Consider the following 16789-nt stretch of genomic DNA (forward strand, 5'->3'; position numbering starts at 1 on the left):
ATATCTCATGGCAGCCCAGAGTGTCAAGGAAGAGCAGTAACATCTCAGCCCCCTTTCCAGCTGCTAATATCCACTCTACCCCCTACCCCCACCCCATGTCCCATTTTTCAAATTCTGTTCACAAAACAGAAAAATCAGGAAACAAAAGGTAACATCATAGTAAGTTCTCAGGTTCATGAGAAGAAGGGTTCACTTCTTCCTAGTGCATAAAAATGCCCCATCACTGTGGTTAACTTGGGACAAGATGGCTAAGACAAAAGCAAAGGACAAGAGGCTAAGGCAGACCCTTTGTACTCTGTGAAGCAACTATCAGACCATCAGAGGAGCACTGGCTAAGACTGACTTAAATGCTGGAGGTTTAGAAGAGCAGAATATGCATTTGTACGGGGTTAAGTATCTTACTGAAAGAATCAGAAACTTATGAAAACCTGATATACAACCTTCAAACATGAGCTTAAGAATGAGCACAGCCCCCAACACAGTTAGCCATGCCTGTTTCCACTCTGTATATCACACAACACAGTAACACACTTAATACTTTTCTATCATCTAAGAACACAAATTTCATAAAGACAGAGTGACTGGCAATCTTTGTCCTCTAGTGTCTAACTGTACAGTACAAAATAAATACCAATTCAGTGATGTATCACTCAATGATAGAGACACGTGTTCTGAGAAATGCCACACTGACCAGTATTCACCACTGTGAAAACATCATGGTATGCAATGGCACACCTAAGGCAGCCAATCCCAAGGCAATATGATCTTATGGGACAACCATGATGCATGATCCATGACCAAAAAGTCATTATGCAGCATCCCATTGTAAATGCTATGTGGTGTATTTTTCATCCTGTAAGATTTCTGAACTAAGAAAGTCTAGTAACTAACAAGTGTTTAGTTTCTCATTCAGAATTCTCTTTTCTCTTGCTCTTCGATGACTATTATCAAACTGACTGAGGCCTCACATTATTTACGGTGTCAAAGAACTCAAGAAATAAAGTATGAATAATTTTGAAATTAAAACAGTATTGACAATTATTATTCCTACTAATGGGAGTCAATTCTTTGTTTGGATTTTTTGTTTGTTTGTTGTTTTTTGAACTTTTATATATGGGTGTTTGCCTGCATTTATGGTTGCACCATGTACATGCAAGTACCCCCCATGGAGGCCAGAAGAGGGTACTGGTTCTCCTGGAATTAGAGTTAGAGACAGCTGTGAGCTGCCATGTGAGTGCTGGGAATTAAACATGAGTCCTGTGGATAAACAGTGTGGTCAATTGTGACATTTTGACATTATGGGATAGCAATATCAAAATATATCCAAATTACAGAGGATATATAAAAATTATTTGAATATATTTACCAAACATAACATATTTTATTCAGAATTATCAAATTGTTTTTTCTAAATTAATATCAAAATCAGCCTTATTTCTAAATGTAACTATTCTAAGGCCTGGATCATAGGATGGTACTATGGACATATTAAACTAAAAGCATTATCTTTATACTCTTGCTGTTCTGTTATTTGTTTGGCTCATTCTTCTGAGAACAGTCTCACATCACAGCTTAGGCTGGCCCTGGAACTACCTACACAGCCCAGTCTGCCCCCTCTCCTCCACCCCTGCAACCCCTCCATGTGGCACAGCCACTTCTCTTCTGCACACTTCCCATATGACATTACATTCAGTGATGGCAAGATATACTGCTTCCTCAACCATGTCTGTCCTTGCCAAACTGTTGCTGTTTGCCTGAGACAGTACCCTTGTGTCCCAGGGATTTAATTTCTGCCCTTTCCTTTTATAAAACTTCTCTGTCATCTGACCAACAACTATCACACTCTAAAAAAGTGTCTGATCTGACAAGACTTCACTTCCTTAAGTTGTTAGTAGTCAATATCATTTTTATACACAACCTATTTTTTTAATTGTTCTAAGCTAACTGTGTATTGGAATATATTCTTACTTTATAAAACAAATCTAATAGGGTATATTTCATTTTCTCACTAAAAACCAATCAACAAAACTACCATTTTCATTTTAGTGAATGTCAGCACAATGGAAAAGCTTGTCTAGAAACAGAGGTAACTTCCTTAAAGAGTCAGAAATTAGGATCCCTCTACATTTGCACAGGCTGACAAGCCAGATCACGAACATGACTCACTCCTCGTCCAACAATACACAGCAGAGCTTTCATCTTTGACTCTTGCATACAAAGAATACTGAAAGGAAAGCGTTACCTGAAATGCTGAGCCCTTTGATACTTTTGCTTCACTATAAAATACGCTGACACAAAGAACTGAAAACATTCTTTAAATACCAGCTTTAGTGTTTAATTAAAATAGTTCCAAATTTAATCTCAAAAATAATTTTAGATATTTATATTAGTAAGAAAATATGTTTTTATCAAAAAGAAACTAGTTGGCATTACTAAAACACATCATCAGCTGTAAAGTTTTCTTGTTTTTTAATTGCTACAGACTATATTCCAATTACTTATAAAGAGAAATTGGAATGTCATGCGGAAGGAGGAAAGCTTAGAGATGTTAATCTCCCTGGAAAATCTGTCCTGCTATGAAATTTTAGAATACTTCTAGCATTATATATGAAAATGCTAAGAGTCACATTTCCTGGTAATTTATAAAACAGTAAAAATTCTCTATTAAATCTGATCATGCAGTTTAAACATGCTTTAAGGTTTATCTGGCTGGGTGTTTAATGTATTTAACAAATGCTGCTTGATGGTAAAGCTAATGCCTGTATCACTTACCAGATATGAAAACACTGGCCAAAATTCATAAATAGAATTTAATTATATTCCGAAAGTTAGTCACATAAGCAAAGTCATTCATAATTTATGGTATGGTTTTGATGTGCTTTAGCTCATGTATTTTTATACTTGCATTTCTATGCAAATTACAAGTTGTGACATAACTATTACAGAATGCATCCATGTAACTGAATTGATCTATTTAATCTAGAACATCTCTAAAACCTCACTGAGCTGCCATAATTTCTGTCAGCATATGTAATACTGAATGACCAGTAAAATACCTGAATTGAAACTATTCCAGTCTAGCAGTTTGTAAGATCTTGTGTTACCCATAATTCCGACAAAGGCTGAGTTCAAAACAGCAAATTAGTTGATCAGTTTTAGGTGCAGAATAGTAGGAATAAAAGGAAAAAAAAAAACTACAAACAAGAACACAATTGACAACAGCACTTGACAGGAACTGGAAGACAGACAGCAGAGTTAATAAGAAATAGAGACAGGAAAGGCAGGAGAAGCAAGCTACAGTCACCTACAATTAACTGTCATTTGGTCCCCTGGGTGCCGGAAACCACCCCGTCTGTTTATGCTTCTACTTGCCTGGTATTTAACAAAGGAAGGAGCGCTAAGAACTCAGAAGTCATCACCAAGAGAACTAATGGCAATGTGTTTGGTTTGGTTTGTTGTTTTGTTTGTTTTTGTTTTTTACAAGACAGAGTTTCTCTGTGTAACAGCTCTGGCTGTCCTGGAACTCACTCTGCAGACCAGGCTGGCCTCGAACTCACAGAGATCTGCCTGCCTCTGCCTCCTGAGTGCTGGAATTAAAGGCATGTGCCACCACCACCCGGCTAGGGCAATGGTTTTAAAATAAGGTTGTTTCCCTTTTCCACTAAAAATGAAATTAAAATGTTTCATATTCACTAGTTAAAAACTAACTGCAAGGAAACACACTGCACAAGCATCTCTCCCAGCACACAGCAGTGCCCATTCCACTACGGCATCGCTGTGCTACGTCTAATCCGGGGCTTCACCGAGCGTTACCATCACCTTTTCTCAACAAACTCTATCACTGTAACAGAAAAATTACTTGAGGGCCTGAGAGAAGCTGTTAGGTAAATGTTCCATTTTAGTGCATAATATGTACATAAAAGAATCCAAAGAAAGTTTATTTTAAATCAAAATAAGATATTGGAACCATTAGAATTACACTTGGTAAGTATTAGACTAAAAACAAGGCAAACTAAAAATGTAACTCTGTACTATTTCATAGTATTTGCATACAGATATATGCACTTGAACTTCTGAGAATAATCCACTAATAATAACTGAGGCTTCCCATGCATGATGGACAGCTATTCTGAGAGAGAGGAGGAGAAAATGGTGAGCAGCTAGTTATAGCATACAAAACTCATTCTAAAAGGACACTCTCTCTCCTGGGTTCTCAGGTTTCTAGTACAGCTGGAAGGAATTGGTGGGTATGATAAACTCTCAAGAAGATTTTGTAAATGTAAGCAACATTTTGAGATAATTATCTCCATTTAAAGCTAATTTAAATAACTTATTTGGAAGCAACAAAATGAAAGAAGACATCAATTGAATACACTTCTAAACTGTTTTGGACAGTATCATGTCAATGAGTGCCATCAAAACATCAGTCAGTCATCCACGGAAAGCACAGTGACTGTCAGGTTCCTTACACTTCTTGGAACTGAATTTGCTACAGAAAGTTAGAATATCATGTGCTACATGGTAGCAGTCTGACGGGCCACTAAGTACTACAGGGTGGACAATACAGTAAGAAAAAGGAGATCTTACACTGACCATAAAAGTAAGAAAGGGGGGAAAATAAACCAAACTGAAACAAAATACTGGAGCAGAGAGGATGTATTTGCTCACTTTAGAGCTAAATAAACATGAGTAGCACTGCCTTTCTGAAGTCACATTTGCAAGTTAGAAGAATTCTATTCTTCTCAGGTAAAATCAAACCACAGAGCACCATTTAAATTTAATTGTAAAGAATAGTTAATGCTCTGTTATACTCAAAAGCACTATCCATAATATTTTCCATCCCAATCATTTTCAGAGCATTCTTTTCTTCTTTTCCTACATGTCACAAAGAAGTTGCTGTAAGTGACGAATTAATGGCTTCTAAAATACGCAAAAGTACAGATGCCAACATTACTTCAGGTTTACGGTGCTTGAGCAAATGTCTGGGCATGAAATATAACTACCTAGGGAGCTACCATTATTGATGATGCTTGATGTCGAGTGAGAAAATTCACCTGGGGGTTCTAACCCAAGGCCCTAAAGTGCCAGGACCAGGCTTGCCTGCCTTCTGTGTCATTCACATGCTGTTCTTTACAGACATGAGCTACTGCTCCTCCTTGTTTGGCCATACGGGCAAGTGAAAAACATAAACAACTTCATGTAATGGCCATGAAGGCCAAACAGTAAAAACCTTTAACTCCTTAAAGCAAATATAAAGCTAACCCAAACATTAATTAATGAGCCCCTCAAAATGATAACCTAGCCAGAAATAAATCAAAATGTGCTCATTTGATATACATTAAAAATAACTAATATATACTTCTTAGTTTACCTTTAAGTGCAATTACTGAAAATATTTCAAAATAACATGTGCCAGTTTATATATCTGTTTTCATCTCTCTTCAGGTTAAATTTGCTTTCAATATTCATCAAAATCAATTTTTACAACCACACCTCAAGTAAAAGCAGTAAAATCAAACTTATCAGAAAACATACCAGGATTGTGGATCCGATCTAAAAGCTTCACAGAGCGTGCACTAACCACACCACCGACATGCACAAGGAGTCCAGGAGGAAAGGCCGTCAAGGTGAGGAAGGGGAATTCCTGGTGAAGACAAGGGCAGAACAGATGAGACCAAATGGATAGTAGAAGGCTCTGCTCATGCAGATCCTAACCCAGGAAATGCATGGCCTGAAAAAAATACACTACACCTGCTTTTTCCTTAAATTTCCCAGATGCTCACAGCTCCAAATCTGTTCCCCTACATCCGAGGTAGAATCCAGCAGCCTTATCAGTTCTGAGTTGGGGAAAATGTTCAATAGTCCCCAGCTGAGCTACTCATAACATACTCTTCTCTCTTCTCAAACTCTACTCCAACACCATTTCCCAATGGCACAGGGCAGGACAGCCTGGCAACCCATATGCCTTTCTCAGTAATGATGTCTCGACATGCAGGCACACAGGCTATTGGAAAGTATTTATTCCCAAGGCCTGCATGCAACAAGAGGCCTGGATAAAGGAAGTGTGGGACATGGAGTGAAAGGACAGGCAGTCTAGAGAGTGAGAAAGAGAAAGTAAACAGCTAGGTGAAGTGAGAGCCAATCTCTGTGTGACCAGGAGCAAAAAGAGCCACATACTGTATGTTAAGCAGAGGAAAGAAGCACACAGTAGAGTCAGGGAACACACAATCCTGCAGGCTCTCCAAGCTGTGGCTCCCCTTCTGCCATAAGGATGACAAGAAGAACTCAAAAGAAAAATGAAACGATAGGGAACTCACTCAACGAGCACCAGCAGGAAAGGGGAATGTCTGTGGGTGCCCAAACACGGGCCATGTGCCATGGAAAAAGTGGATACAAGGAAGAGATGATGGCTACCTGACCTGCCTGGCTGTGAGATGAATGCAGCTCTCTTAACCAGAAGTCATTAACCAACAGCCCTGACCACTTTCAACATAATAAGAGCTGGAAAACAGCCCAACAAACCCTCAGAGGACTGCAAGTATTAAGGTTCATGCACTGCATTCCCAAGGCATCTCCATAGAGGATGCTCACACTGGTAGAAAGTAGCTACAGATGCTAAAAATACTTGTCAGTCTAAAATTCATCATTATCAAATTTTCTAGGCCACAGCAGACTAAATGCAACAAATAAAAAAAAAAAAAGAGCAACGACTAAAAACAGGCACATATAAAAGCAGCAAGATGACCTTGAAGCTGCTTGAAGCATGGAATTACAAGACTGCTGAAGCACAATGCATATGGCAGAGCAACTTGCAATTTTTAGCACAAAGGAACCGTCCTGCACACCTGCATAAACGTAAAAAGTGCACATGGGTGTGCATATACATAAACACATTAAAATCCAGTCAAAACTCAGAAGTGATCTTTACTTTAACAAGGGCCAGAACTGCTACACTGTATAAGAAGGGTAAAAAGCCAATCCATAGAATTGTTTATGTTTGACCTAGACTGAAACATGGAAGTGAATATTAGGAAATATATGGCGAAAGGTATATAATACTTTGTGTCAAAAATGTATTATTTTCATCTGAACTTTTATACGTTAAATTTTAAATCAGACATGTATAAGTGGCTAATGTTATTTAAATGTAGTAAATTAGGTCCATAGAATTTTCCAGGTTTTTTTTTTCAATTTTAGGAACAATTCTTAAAATATCTAAGTTATATGATGGTCTCAAAGAATAAAATGTACTTTATACTTATTCTTTATACATCCATCTTTTAAATATTAAGACAAGAACCACTGTAAAAAAAAAAAAAAAGGTTTGTAAACTAAATGGAAGACTTCCAGCCCTGGGGACAGCAACGCAATATAGAGTCTGCCTAGCTGTGTGCAGGGTCCAAGGTGTGATCACCTCTACGAGGGATGGAGAGACAAGTAGGAGGGAAGGAAGAGGGGGAAGTGGAGGGGGGGGCAGATCAGGGGACTTGATAAAGGATGAGCTATGAAGTTTCATACTAAGACCAGTCAGAGCAGAAAAACACAATGGTGCTTCCAGAGGTGCCCGCTCGCTCTGCTGATGAGTCTCTCTTACACAACCCCAGTCCAGCCAGCCAGCACACTGATTCAATCAACAATAGGCAAAAACTATCAGAATTATTCGGGCCAAGTCCATATGCAAAGTATTCTCCAACTAAAGAAGTTATTGCCGTTACTGACAGCAAGTAAAACACGGCCACCTCCACATCGCACGAGACTGCGGGCCCATGCTGACCTATGCCAGGGCCTATGTTAAGTGCAGAAAATGACTTTCAAAAATGCCCCAACAAAAGAGAGGTGCTACTATAACTCCACATTTTAGAAAACAGAGCATGGCAGGGCCCTCTATTCCTGTCCTCCTTAGCAGTAAACCTTAACACCTACATTAGTTCTTATTTCTCAGTAAGCATCACTCAGAACTTGGTTGAAGTCGCACAGTCTGTGCATTACACCTGCTGGATTTACAGAGCTGCTCCTTTCTTCTCCCCTCTGACAAAGGCAGCTTCCCCACGATCAGTCCAAGCATGCTATGCTTTCAATGTCTGAATGTCAGTTTGAGAAACTAAAAAAAGACACATTCTCTAGAAAGTCCATTAATGTTTAAAGTATCCTTCCCTGTTGTCCCCAGACATTTTACTTGTTGACCTTTGATATAAGCTAAGAGCATGAATTATAAGAATATTTGATAGTGTGTCTTTAAAGAAAGGTAGTTGAAAAATCAATAAAACATAGCAGAAGTATTATCTTCAATAGATTTACATGGAGTTTTTCTTTAAGATATATAAATGGCTCAATTTTTATATCAACTCTTTTGTCATCCCCAGAGCACAGAGTGAATTTCTAAAGCTGGAGAGATGGCTCAGGAGTAAAGAGCAGCCACTGCTCCAGAGGATCCAGATTTGGTTCCCAGCACCCAAGTCAGTTGTTAGCTCACACCACCTATAACTCCAGGGGATCATGCCTTCTGCTGGCCTCTGCATGCATTCAAACACACATGAGCATACACATACAGACACATGCACATCATTAAACATAGAAATACATCTTAAAAACAACCCAGCACCATGCTAGATCCCTGCAATGGTTTATCATACAATTTTATTCTACTTACTAATAAGGAGATCTTAATTCACTATAAATCCACTTTTTATCCATGTTTCCCCAAATTATGTTCCTTGGGAATAGGTAAATAACTAGGCTTCTTTCCTTTCCTTTTTCCCCATGAAGTCCAGGCTGTTCTTGAACTCAGAACCCACAAGCCCCAGATTCTAAGTGCTAGGACTGTAGGTATATGCCTCAGCATCCAGTTCCAGCTTTCTTTACTGAGGAAAAATACACAACTAAAAACCTATGTGATTACTTTTAAAACCAATTATTTTTAATGCTCTTAGTATATCCTCGCACAGATGTTTTCATACACACCTGCACACTTCTGCAGAGAACTTACTGTACTGCTACATGCCTTTTCCCCAAACAAAAGTGACATCAACAGCAGCCAGAGGTGACTGGAAAAGCCAAAGACACTGCTGCTTTTGCTGCTTCTTCTGAACTTAGGGGAATGCTAGGGACTACTACTGCATATGGGAATGGTACAAATGCAAAACCATAACATGTCAGCTTTTACAAGGTCTTACACAAAACCGTAGTTCTTAATACCTTTGCTTTTAATCCTATGAAGACTGTCTACTAACATATACCTGTAAGACGAATTGCTAAACAATCTTATATGAAATAAAACCTGGAGCCAGGTATTGGGGTGAACACTGAAAGATCTGAGAAACAGAACAAGCCACAGACAACCTCACCTCGCCAATTCCTCAGCTGATCTTATTTCCTCATACTGGAAGCCTCTGTGTCCTCACCCGAATGGATCTCAGCTGAACTGCTGCTAAAAGCCTAAAAGCTTAACAAACTTAGTTCCTGGTCCTCACGCCTTATATACCTTTCTGCTTCCTGCCATCACTTCTTGAGATTAAAGGTGTGTGTCACTATGCCTGGTGGTGTCCAGTGTGGCTTTGAACTCAGAGATCCAGATGGATCTCTGCCTCCAGAAGGCTAGGATTAAAGGCGTGTGCTACCACTGCCTAACCTCTACGTTTAATATAGTGGCTATTCTGTTCTCTGACCCCCAGATAAGTTTATTGGGGCACATAATATATCAACCACATTTCCCCTTTTTTTGTTTAAAATAAAAAAAGTTATAGTATATGCCCAGTGCGCTGATGTGTCCAAGATTTTATACTCTTTAAAAGCACATCAGAGGCCATCAAGATGGCCTAGTGGGTAAAGACACTTGCTGCCAAGCCTGACAACCTGAGTTCAACTGACCACATGAAAGTAGAGAAGCCACTCCCATGAGTTATTCTCGGGCCTCCATATGTGCACCACAGCATTTATGCACCCACAAACTTACCTCCGCCCATACAAAATAAATTTTAAAATGTAATAAAATACAGTTTGAAAAGTACAAGTAGAAGCCTAATGTGTTTGTGATGCCTATAAATCCCAGTTTGAGAGGTAGAGATCATTCTTAACTACATAGTACGTTTGAAGCCATGCTCTGCTACATGACACTGTATCTCAAAAAAAAAAAAAAAAGCATATTAGAAAATACAAATCTGAGCCAGGCACACACCTTTAGAACCAGCACTCAGGAGGCAGATGATCTCTATGAATTCGAGGCCAGGCTGGTCTACAAAGCAAGTTCCAGAACAGCCAAGGCTACACAGAGAAACTCTGTCTCAATAAATAAATAAAAATAAATTAATTAATTAATAAGTAAGTAAGTAAATAAATAAGAAGAAAAGGAAGGAAGGGAGGGAGGGAGGGAGGGAGGGAGGGAGGGAGGGAGGGAGGGAGGGAGGGAGGGAGGAAGGAAGGAAGGAAGGAAGGAAGGAAGGAAGGAAGGAAGGAAGGAAGGAAGGAAGGAAGGAAGGAAGGAAGGAAGGAAGATAAATCTGGCCAAATTCTGTGGCACACACCTATAATACCAGCATTTAATCGGTAAAGGCATGGGCTGGGCATGGTGGCACATGCCTTTAATCCTAGCACTTGGGAGGCAAAGGCAGGCAGATGTCTGTGAGTCCAAGGTCAGCCTGGTCTACAGAGTGAATCCCAGGACAGTCAGGACTATGTGGAAAGACCTGGTCTCAAAAAACCTAAATAAATAAATAAGTAAAATAGCAACAAAAACAAAAAAAGAGGCAGAGGCAGGAGTTAAAGGTGATCCTTGGGTACACAGTTGGCTCAGGCCAACCTAGACTACATGAGACCCTGTCTTAAAAAAACGAAACAAAATCCTCTACATGTTTTCACTCAACTGACATTCCTATCTCCAAACCCTCAGATGCTCTGATGGGCGTACACAACCCGGACTAACCAGAGAAACCAAGAAAATATAAAGGGGCCATAGATGTGGGGCAGTGAGGGGCAGTTTGCAGGTAACACAAAGTAAGAAACATTAAAAAATGGGGAGTGGACTCCAACTACAAAAGAATGGAGCTCAAACATATGGTGAAGAAGGGAGGCAAATAATACCAGGGCTATGATTCCTTGAAGGTTGTTTGATAAACCTTCAATGAATCATTTTATAGTTACTTAAAATTATAAGCAATACATATGTGTATATATGGGTACAAACACAAACACACACACACACACACACACACACACACACACACACACACACACACACCAGCTTAAAGGAAGTTAAGCCACTTGGGCTAACAACACTCCCTTATAAGAACTATAGACTAACAAAAATCCCAGTACCAGACATGAGAAACCTCCTTTCAAATGGTTGGTCAGGGTAGTCCAAGGGACTCCTAAAACAACAAACTGTAAATGTAGACTTTTGCTGTCTTTCAGAGATCAAGGGTGGGCCCCTAGTGCTGAAGATACCACAGATTAAGGACACAAGACTCATAATTTGAGCTGCACCTGACGTGAAAGTTTCTTTTTCCTGCAATCAAACCTCCATGGTACCAGAGAATAGTATGCAAGCTATCAAAAGAGAGAGAGGATTGAACAGCCCTACCCAGCTGCAACACCTGTGAACCATGACAATGAACAACATGCAAGATATCCTAGAGGTTCAACAGGACACTCACATGGTGGTGGTGATCACAGCTGTTGAGTGGACTTAAAGCCCACTCAATGAGGGATATCATTGCTGACTTATAGCTTCCTAGCTAGTGAGGTCATGGACATTAGAAAAGACTCTGCCCCATTACTAACCCAGCATAATTCCTCATTACATTATAAATCTTATCCTTAGACACACAGTAAGTGTATAAGGACACACCACCACTCTTCAGCAATGAAGCCTCTCTTTACAGCAAATGAAAACCATCACAGAAAACTACAGGTGGACACAAGGAAGGGATTAATGGATCTGAGGATCCCAGCCCCAACAGAAACATCTACATCACAGCTCCTGCATCTATGGCTCAGAGAAGCTCTCAGAAAAGGGAGCAGAAAGACTGTAAGAGCCAGAATCCCAAGAAGTCTGCTGTAAAACATCCTCTCCTAGAAATGGCTACATAAACAAACCAGAAAGAACAATGGCAGTATCAATAATGGACATGCCAATGCAGAAGGGGTAATCTCATGGAGTGCCACCCCTAGACAAAGAACTACAAGCTACTAATGACTATTCAGAGAAGGATTAGCTTCTCTCAGGGATGAGTCAACTTACTGGTTGTCTAATGCAGAGTGGTCAGCGCTGAAACCATATGCATACAAACAACAAAAACAGACTTAGCAGGTTGTACTTACATATTTTTGCATATAAATAGATATGTATGTATGTAATAATGATTCTTATTTATTTATTTATTTTGGTTTTTCGAGACAGGGTTTCTCTGTGTAGCTTTGCGCCTTTCCTGGAACTCACTTGGTAGCCCAGGCTGACCTCGAACTCACAGAGATCCGCTTGGCTCTGCTTCCCGAGTGCTGGGATTAAAGGCGTGTGCCACCACCGCCCGGCTAGGCTCACAACCAAAAATAATAATTTTTAAAAATAGGCTATTAACTTGAGAGTGGGTAGATATGGGAGGAGCTGGACAGAGAAATGGGAGGGAGGAAAGTGATGAAATTCTATTTCAATTTAAAACATATTTTAAAGAAACACATACAACTTTTACTTAGGCATTGTAATCCCAGCATTTACAAGGTTAAAGCAGTACAATTATGAGTTCAGAGCTAGCCTGAGCTACATAGTGAGATCCCTGTTAGCCTGGGCTACAGATTAGACACCACCTCAAAAAATAAAAACAAAACAAAAAAGTCCACAAATTTTATCTAAACCAAATCCAAAATTATTTGAATATCTCCCATGAAATGGTTGTAAAGGTCTGTGACACAGACAGTAAAGTCACCAACCAGCATGTCACACAGCCACATTTCCAGTCCACTATCTCATCAACCAAGATTTTCTCTTTATGTGAATTCTAAAACAGCAATTAGATTTAAAAAAAGAATGGGAGAAGGCAAAGATAAAACCATTCTGGCCTAAAACATGATGAACAGACACGCACACCTCCACTCTGATCCTGTTCTTCATACTTTAATCTTTGGCTCTGACTGTGGTGGTGGTGATTGTGGTGGTGGTGGTGGTGGTGGTGGTGGTGGTGGTGGTGGTGGTTGTGGTGGTGGTCGGTGTGCTGCCAAGGCAGGAGTAGGTGAAGAGCAAGTGCAGTTTAATGGGGCACAAAACAAAGAACTGAAGGCTGAGGACACAGCTCAGTGGGAAGGTGCTTGCCCAGCATGTACAAGGCCCTGGGGTTCAATCCCAAGTACTGCACGAAAACAAGAGACCTGGCTAGAGCTCAACTCATTACCACACTTCAGCTCTGCTCACTTCACCCTTGTCTAAAAGGTAAACAGGACGTAAATAGCTACTTGCAACATAAGAAAAAAACTGCCTAGAGAATAAACTTATCGTCTGCAGTCAGAGAATCAGAAACAAACTGTTCTCGGAGGCAGACTGCAGAAAGAAGGTGTGCCTTTTACGGTGTTCACTCCACCTCACCTTTGTTCTCTCCCAAGTGCTGGTATAAAATGAACAAACAAAATAAGAGTCTATAAGTGCTTATAGCTTCCGAAGCAGACCCAAAGAAAGCTGTGGAGCGCTGTCTGAATTGAAGCACAGGACAGGACACACGGAACCATGCACTGCATTAGCAGAAAAGAACAGGAGCCTCACAGTACTAAGTTCAGAAAAAGGCAGCAACATTTGTTAAAAGCTTAAATAAAACTTAGATGAACAAGATGAAAAGTAGAAAAGCTTCTAACACAAGGCACAGGCTCTCATACGTGTTCAGAAACATACCCGCCTTCTACAGAACCTATGAGGCGATCCTCCCTTAGCAATGACGTTTATAAAGAGAGAGAGAGAGAAATCATCCAAAAACTAGACTCAGTTTCCCACTCAACAAATTAACTAAACATTAAGCATAATTAAAATATTATACTAGAGAACCACTCTATTAATTTTAATCTACAGAGATATAGAAAGTGTGTCTTATTTCTAATAAACAGGCCAGTGAGAAAAATTATATCAGCAGATAAATATGTTAATATACTAGGGCATTATTTTAATGTAATGTTATTTTACTGAAAAATATTAACCATTTTCTTTTCTATATTGTAATTTTAATGAAAAAAAGAAATGACTTCATCATTCAGTGGATATTTTCAGGAGAAATATTTTAAATTAAAGATTAGAACACAAAACAAAAAACTTACAGAATTTTTCCAACAGAAAGTAAGTACTGGTAAATAAATTACTGTGATATCTTAAAGACGTTTGATCATTAAAACTACAGCATTGCAGATATGATCAAGAATACCTTTCAGAAGTCTTAGAGCCCACAGCAGCCTGGGAACACAAAGCCATGGCGCCAGTGCAAGAACAGAAAGTAAAGTGGTGACTCTTACCCGCTGCTCCAACGCCGACTGAGTCTGTTGTCGCAGAAGAGCTTTAAAGGGCCCCCCTTCTTTTCCAGCACTACCACTTCCCATTCCTACAGGACATCAGCACACAAATAACAACCAAACAACTATAAAACAGCAAACCAGTGTGAGTCAAAACACAAGAAAATGATCCACACATGTCACATATTTTGAGATGGCAACTAACACATTTTACTCTACTATACTAAGACTTTCTTTAAAGCAAGACATCGAAGTTCTGGTCAGAGCTAGTTTTAGAATCAATTTATTCTAATAAGAATATTATAACAAGGTAGCAAATCTTCGATAATATTCTATATTTAAAATGAGACTTTTGATAAAAAATAATCAAAAGACTAACTATTACTATGCTAACAATTTAGGCACACCAAAATAGCTAATTAAATATAAAGGAGAAACATACTAACTGCTCATTTAAAATATCACAGGAGAGCTAAAGAGCATGGAATCAGCATTCAGAATGAAGTTTATTCTCTGCTGACACCCACCCCTGAAAATGGTGTCACACTACAACAGTGTGCTCATTCACAAAAATCAACACAATTTTTTGGAGAAAAAAAATTACACATGGGTAAATAAATCTCAAATGTACATAGTCAGGGATGAAAGAATTCTATTTCCTCCCTCTTAGATGTATTTTAATGTCACATTTCTTTCTCTGCCATTTGTTGTTCCTCTTGTTTTGATACTCCTACAAGAACAAATGTGACCCAAGACTTGTATGGACATGGGATGGGTGAGAAGCTAGTGCTGCAGACTGGGGTGAGCCCACCCTCCTGAGACCAAGATGCACACAGTCCAATTTACTGCAGTGCCTTAAAAAGGAACTAATTCACATTTACATTTTTAGCTGTTCTTGGATAAGGAAACAAAGGTTAGCATGTGTGTAGTCCCATTCTGTTTTTTAAAAATAAAATTTTTCTTATAGTAATCTAAACATTTTTAAGAGACTATACAATGCTAACCGGAAATAAAACTAAGATCTTTATATGAAGCGTATTAAAAGTCACAAAATAAAGATAAGTTTGCAGTGATAAATAAATTACCAGAAAACATAGCAGAATAACTTGATTAATGTAGTGGGTAGAAAAAAGATACAATAAAAGAATATCACCAAAATGAGACTTAAACTGGTTCAAACAGAATAATTTTCTCATGTAGCCTTATGGTTTAGCAACAGGATGGCACAGGTCTGATGTGGATGGAGCAAGTATGGAGAGAAGGGGGCAAAGCACCTACCACAGTCCCTTCAGAAGGACCTAGGTAGTGATAGTTACAGTAAACATCCACATCCGTGTCCTGAGACATAATCTTTTTAGATATAAAGTTTACTATATACTCATAGTTATCCATCAAACAACCTCCAATGACATCTTTGTAATTCTGATTAACTGTCAGTAAAATAACTAGTAGACACATAAAGCACACAATCATTCTTTATGGTATAAAATAATATGTTTCAAAGATGATTTAAAATAAAGGGATTAAAAAAGCTGACATAATGTGATCCTACCAGAAGCAGCCAGGAACAGCTCTTCACTGAAAGAAACACTTTTCCTCAGAACGGGGCTGACAAGGCTAGAGTGATGAGGGGTAAGGCTAGATTCCGAGAGGAGGCGGGACTTAAGGTGAAGGGAACCACAAGAGAGGGGGGTGGAGCTGGGGCACAGGTAGATCCCAGGCCCCTGTGGGTAAGGTGCTGTGGAGGAAAGTAGCAAAGATGCAGATTCAGAAGATCAGAAAATGCAGGAGAAGGAAAGCAATGATGAAGCAAAACATAACAGTCAAATGGATTTCAAATGCAGACAAATCAACACTGAGCCTAAGAACACCCACCCGCCAGAACCCTCTAGCCAACACAGTGCAAACCAAAGATATCTTCTAAATTAACAAAGCCCTTTCGAACTCTGCAGTCATTAAAAATCTTTAAATAACTAGCAAGATTTTATGCCATTTACATCACTTTTAACTGACTTCTTCAAACACTTCAATTGCCCACCAATTTTTGTTAGTTGGTTGGTTGTGTGTCTCAAAACTTGTATGGTTGAAAAACACCCCTCTTTAGTATTATGATGAGAAACCTGTTGCTTCAGTCATAAACACTTATTTAAAGTGGTAAAGTTTGGTACCTCCAAATGTTACTAGCTAAGATACTGAATATTGTGGTATTAATGGACTACTCATTAAAAAATAATCAAAGAGTACTGCCTTATGAATTCAAAATCCTTTTTTCTCTCCAATTTTGAAGTATAAATTAATACTTTTACTTTTCTCT

The 16789-nt window shown here is 39.1% G+C and overlaps 1 protein-coding gene across 33 annotated transcripts in view; it reads right to left on the reverse strand.

Annotated features, from left to right (window-relative positions):
- Positions 1–16789, reverse strand: part of C2cd5 (C2 calcium dependent domain containing 5) — a 100571-nt gene that overhangs the window by 52189 nt on the left and 31593 nt on the right. For 9 of the 33 annotated variants that reach the window (XM_076568270.1, XM_076568273.1, XM_076568269.1 and 6 more), the window contains exons 9-10: positions 14479–14564; positions 5536–5644 (exon numbers count right to left, since the gene is read on the reverse strand). In XM_076568270.1, coding sequence (XP_076424385.1) covers positions 5536–5644; positions 14479–14564 — 195 coding nt within the window. Of the gene's footprint in view, positions 1–3056; positions 3123–5535; positions 5645–13870; positions 13904–14478; positions 14565–16027; positions 16214–16789 lie in introns of all 33 variants that reach the window. The other 24 variants (XM_076568249.1, XM_076568247.1, XM_076568242.1 and 21 more) reach the window with 7 other exon arrangements.

Source organism: Peromyscus maniculatus, chromosome 3 (genome assembly GCF_049852395.1).
Source record: "Peromyscus maniculatus bairdii isolate BWxNUB_F1_BW_parent chromosome 3, HU_Pman_BW_mat_3.1, whole genome shotgun sequence".
NCBI lineage: Eukaryota > Metazoa > Chordata > Mammalia > Rodentia > Cricetidae > Peromyscus > Peromyscus maniculatus.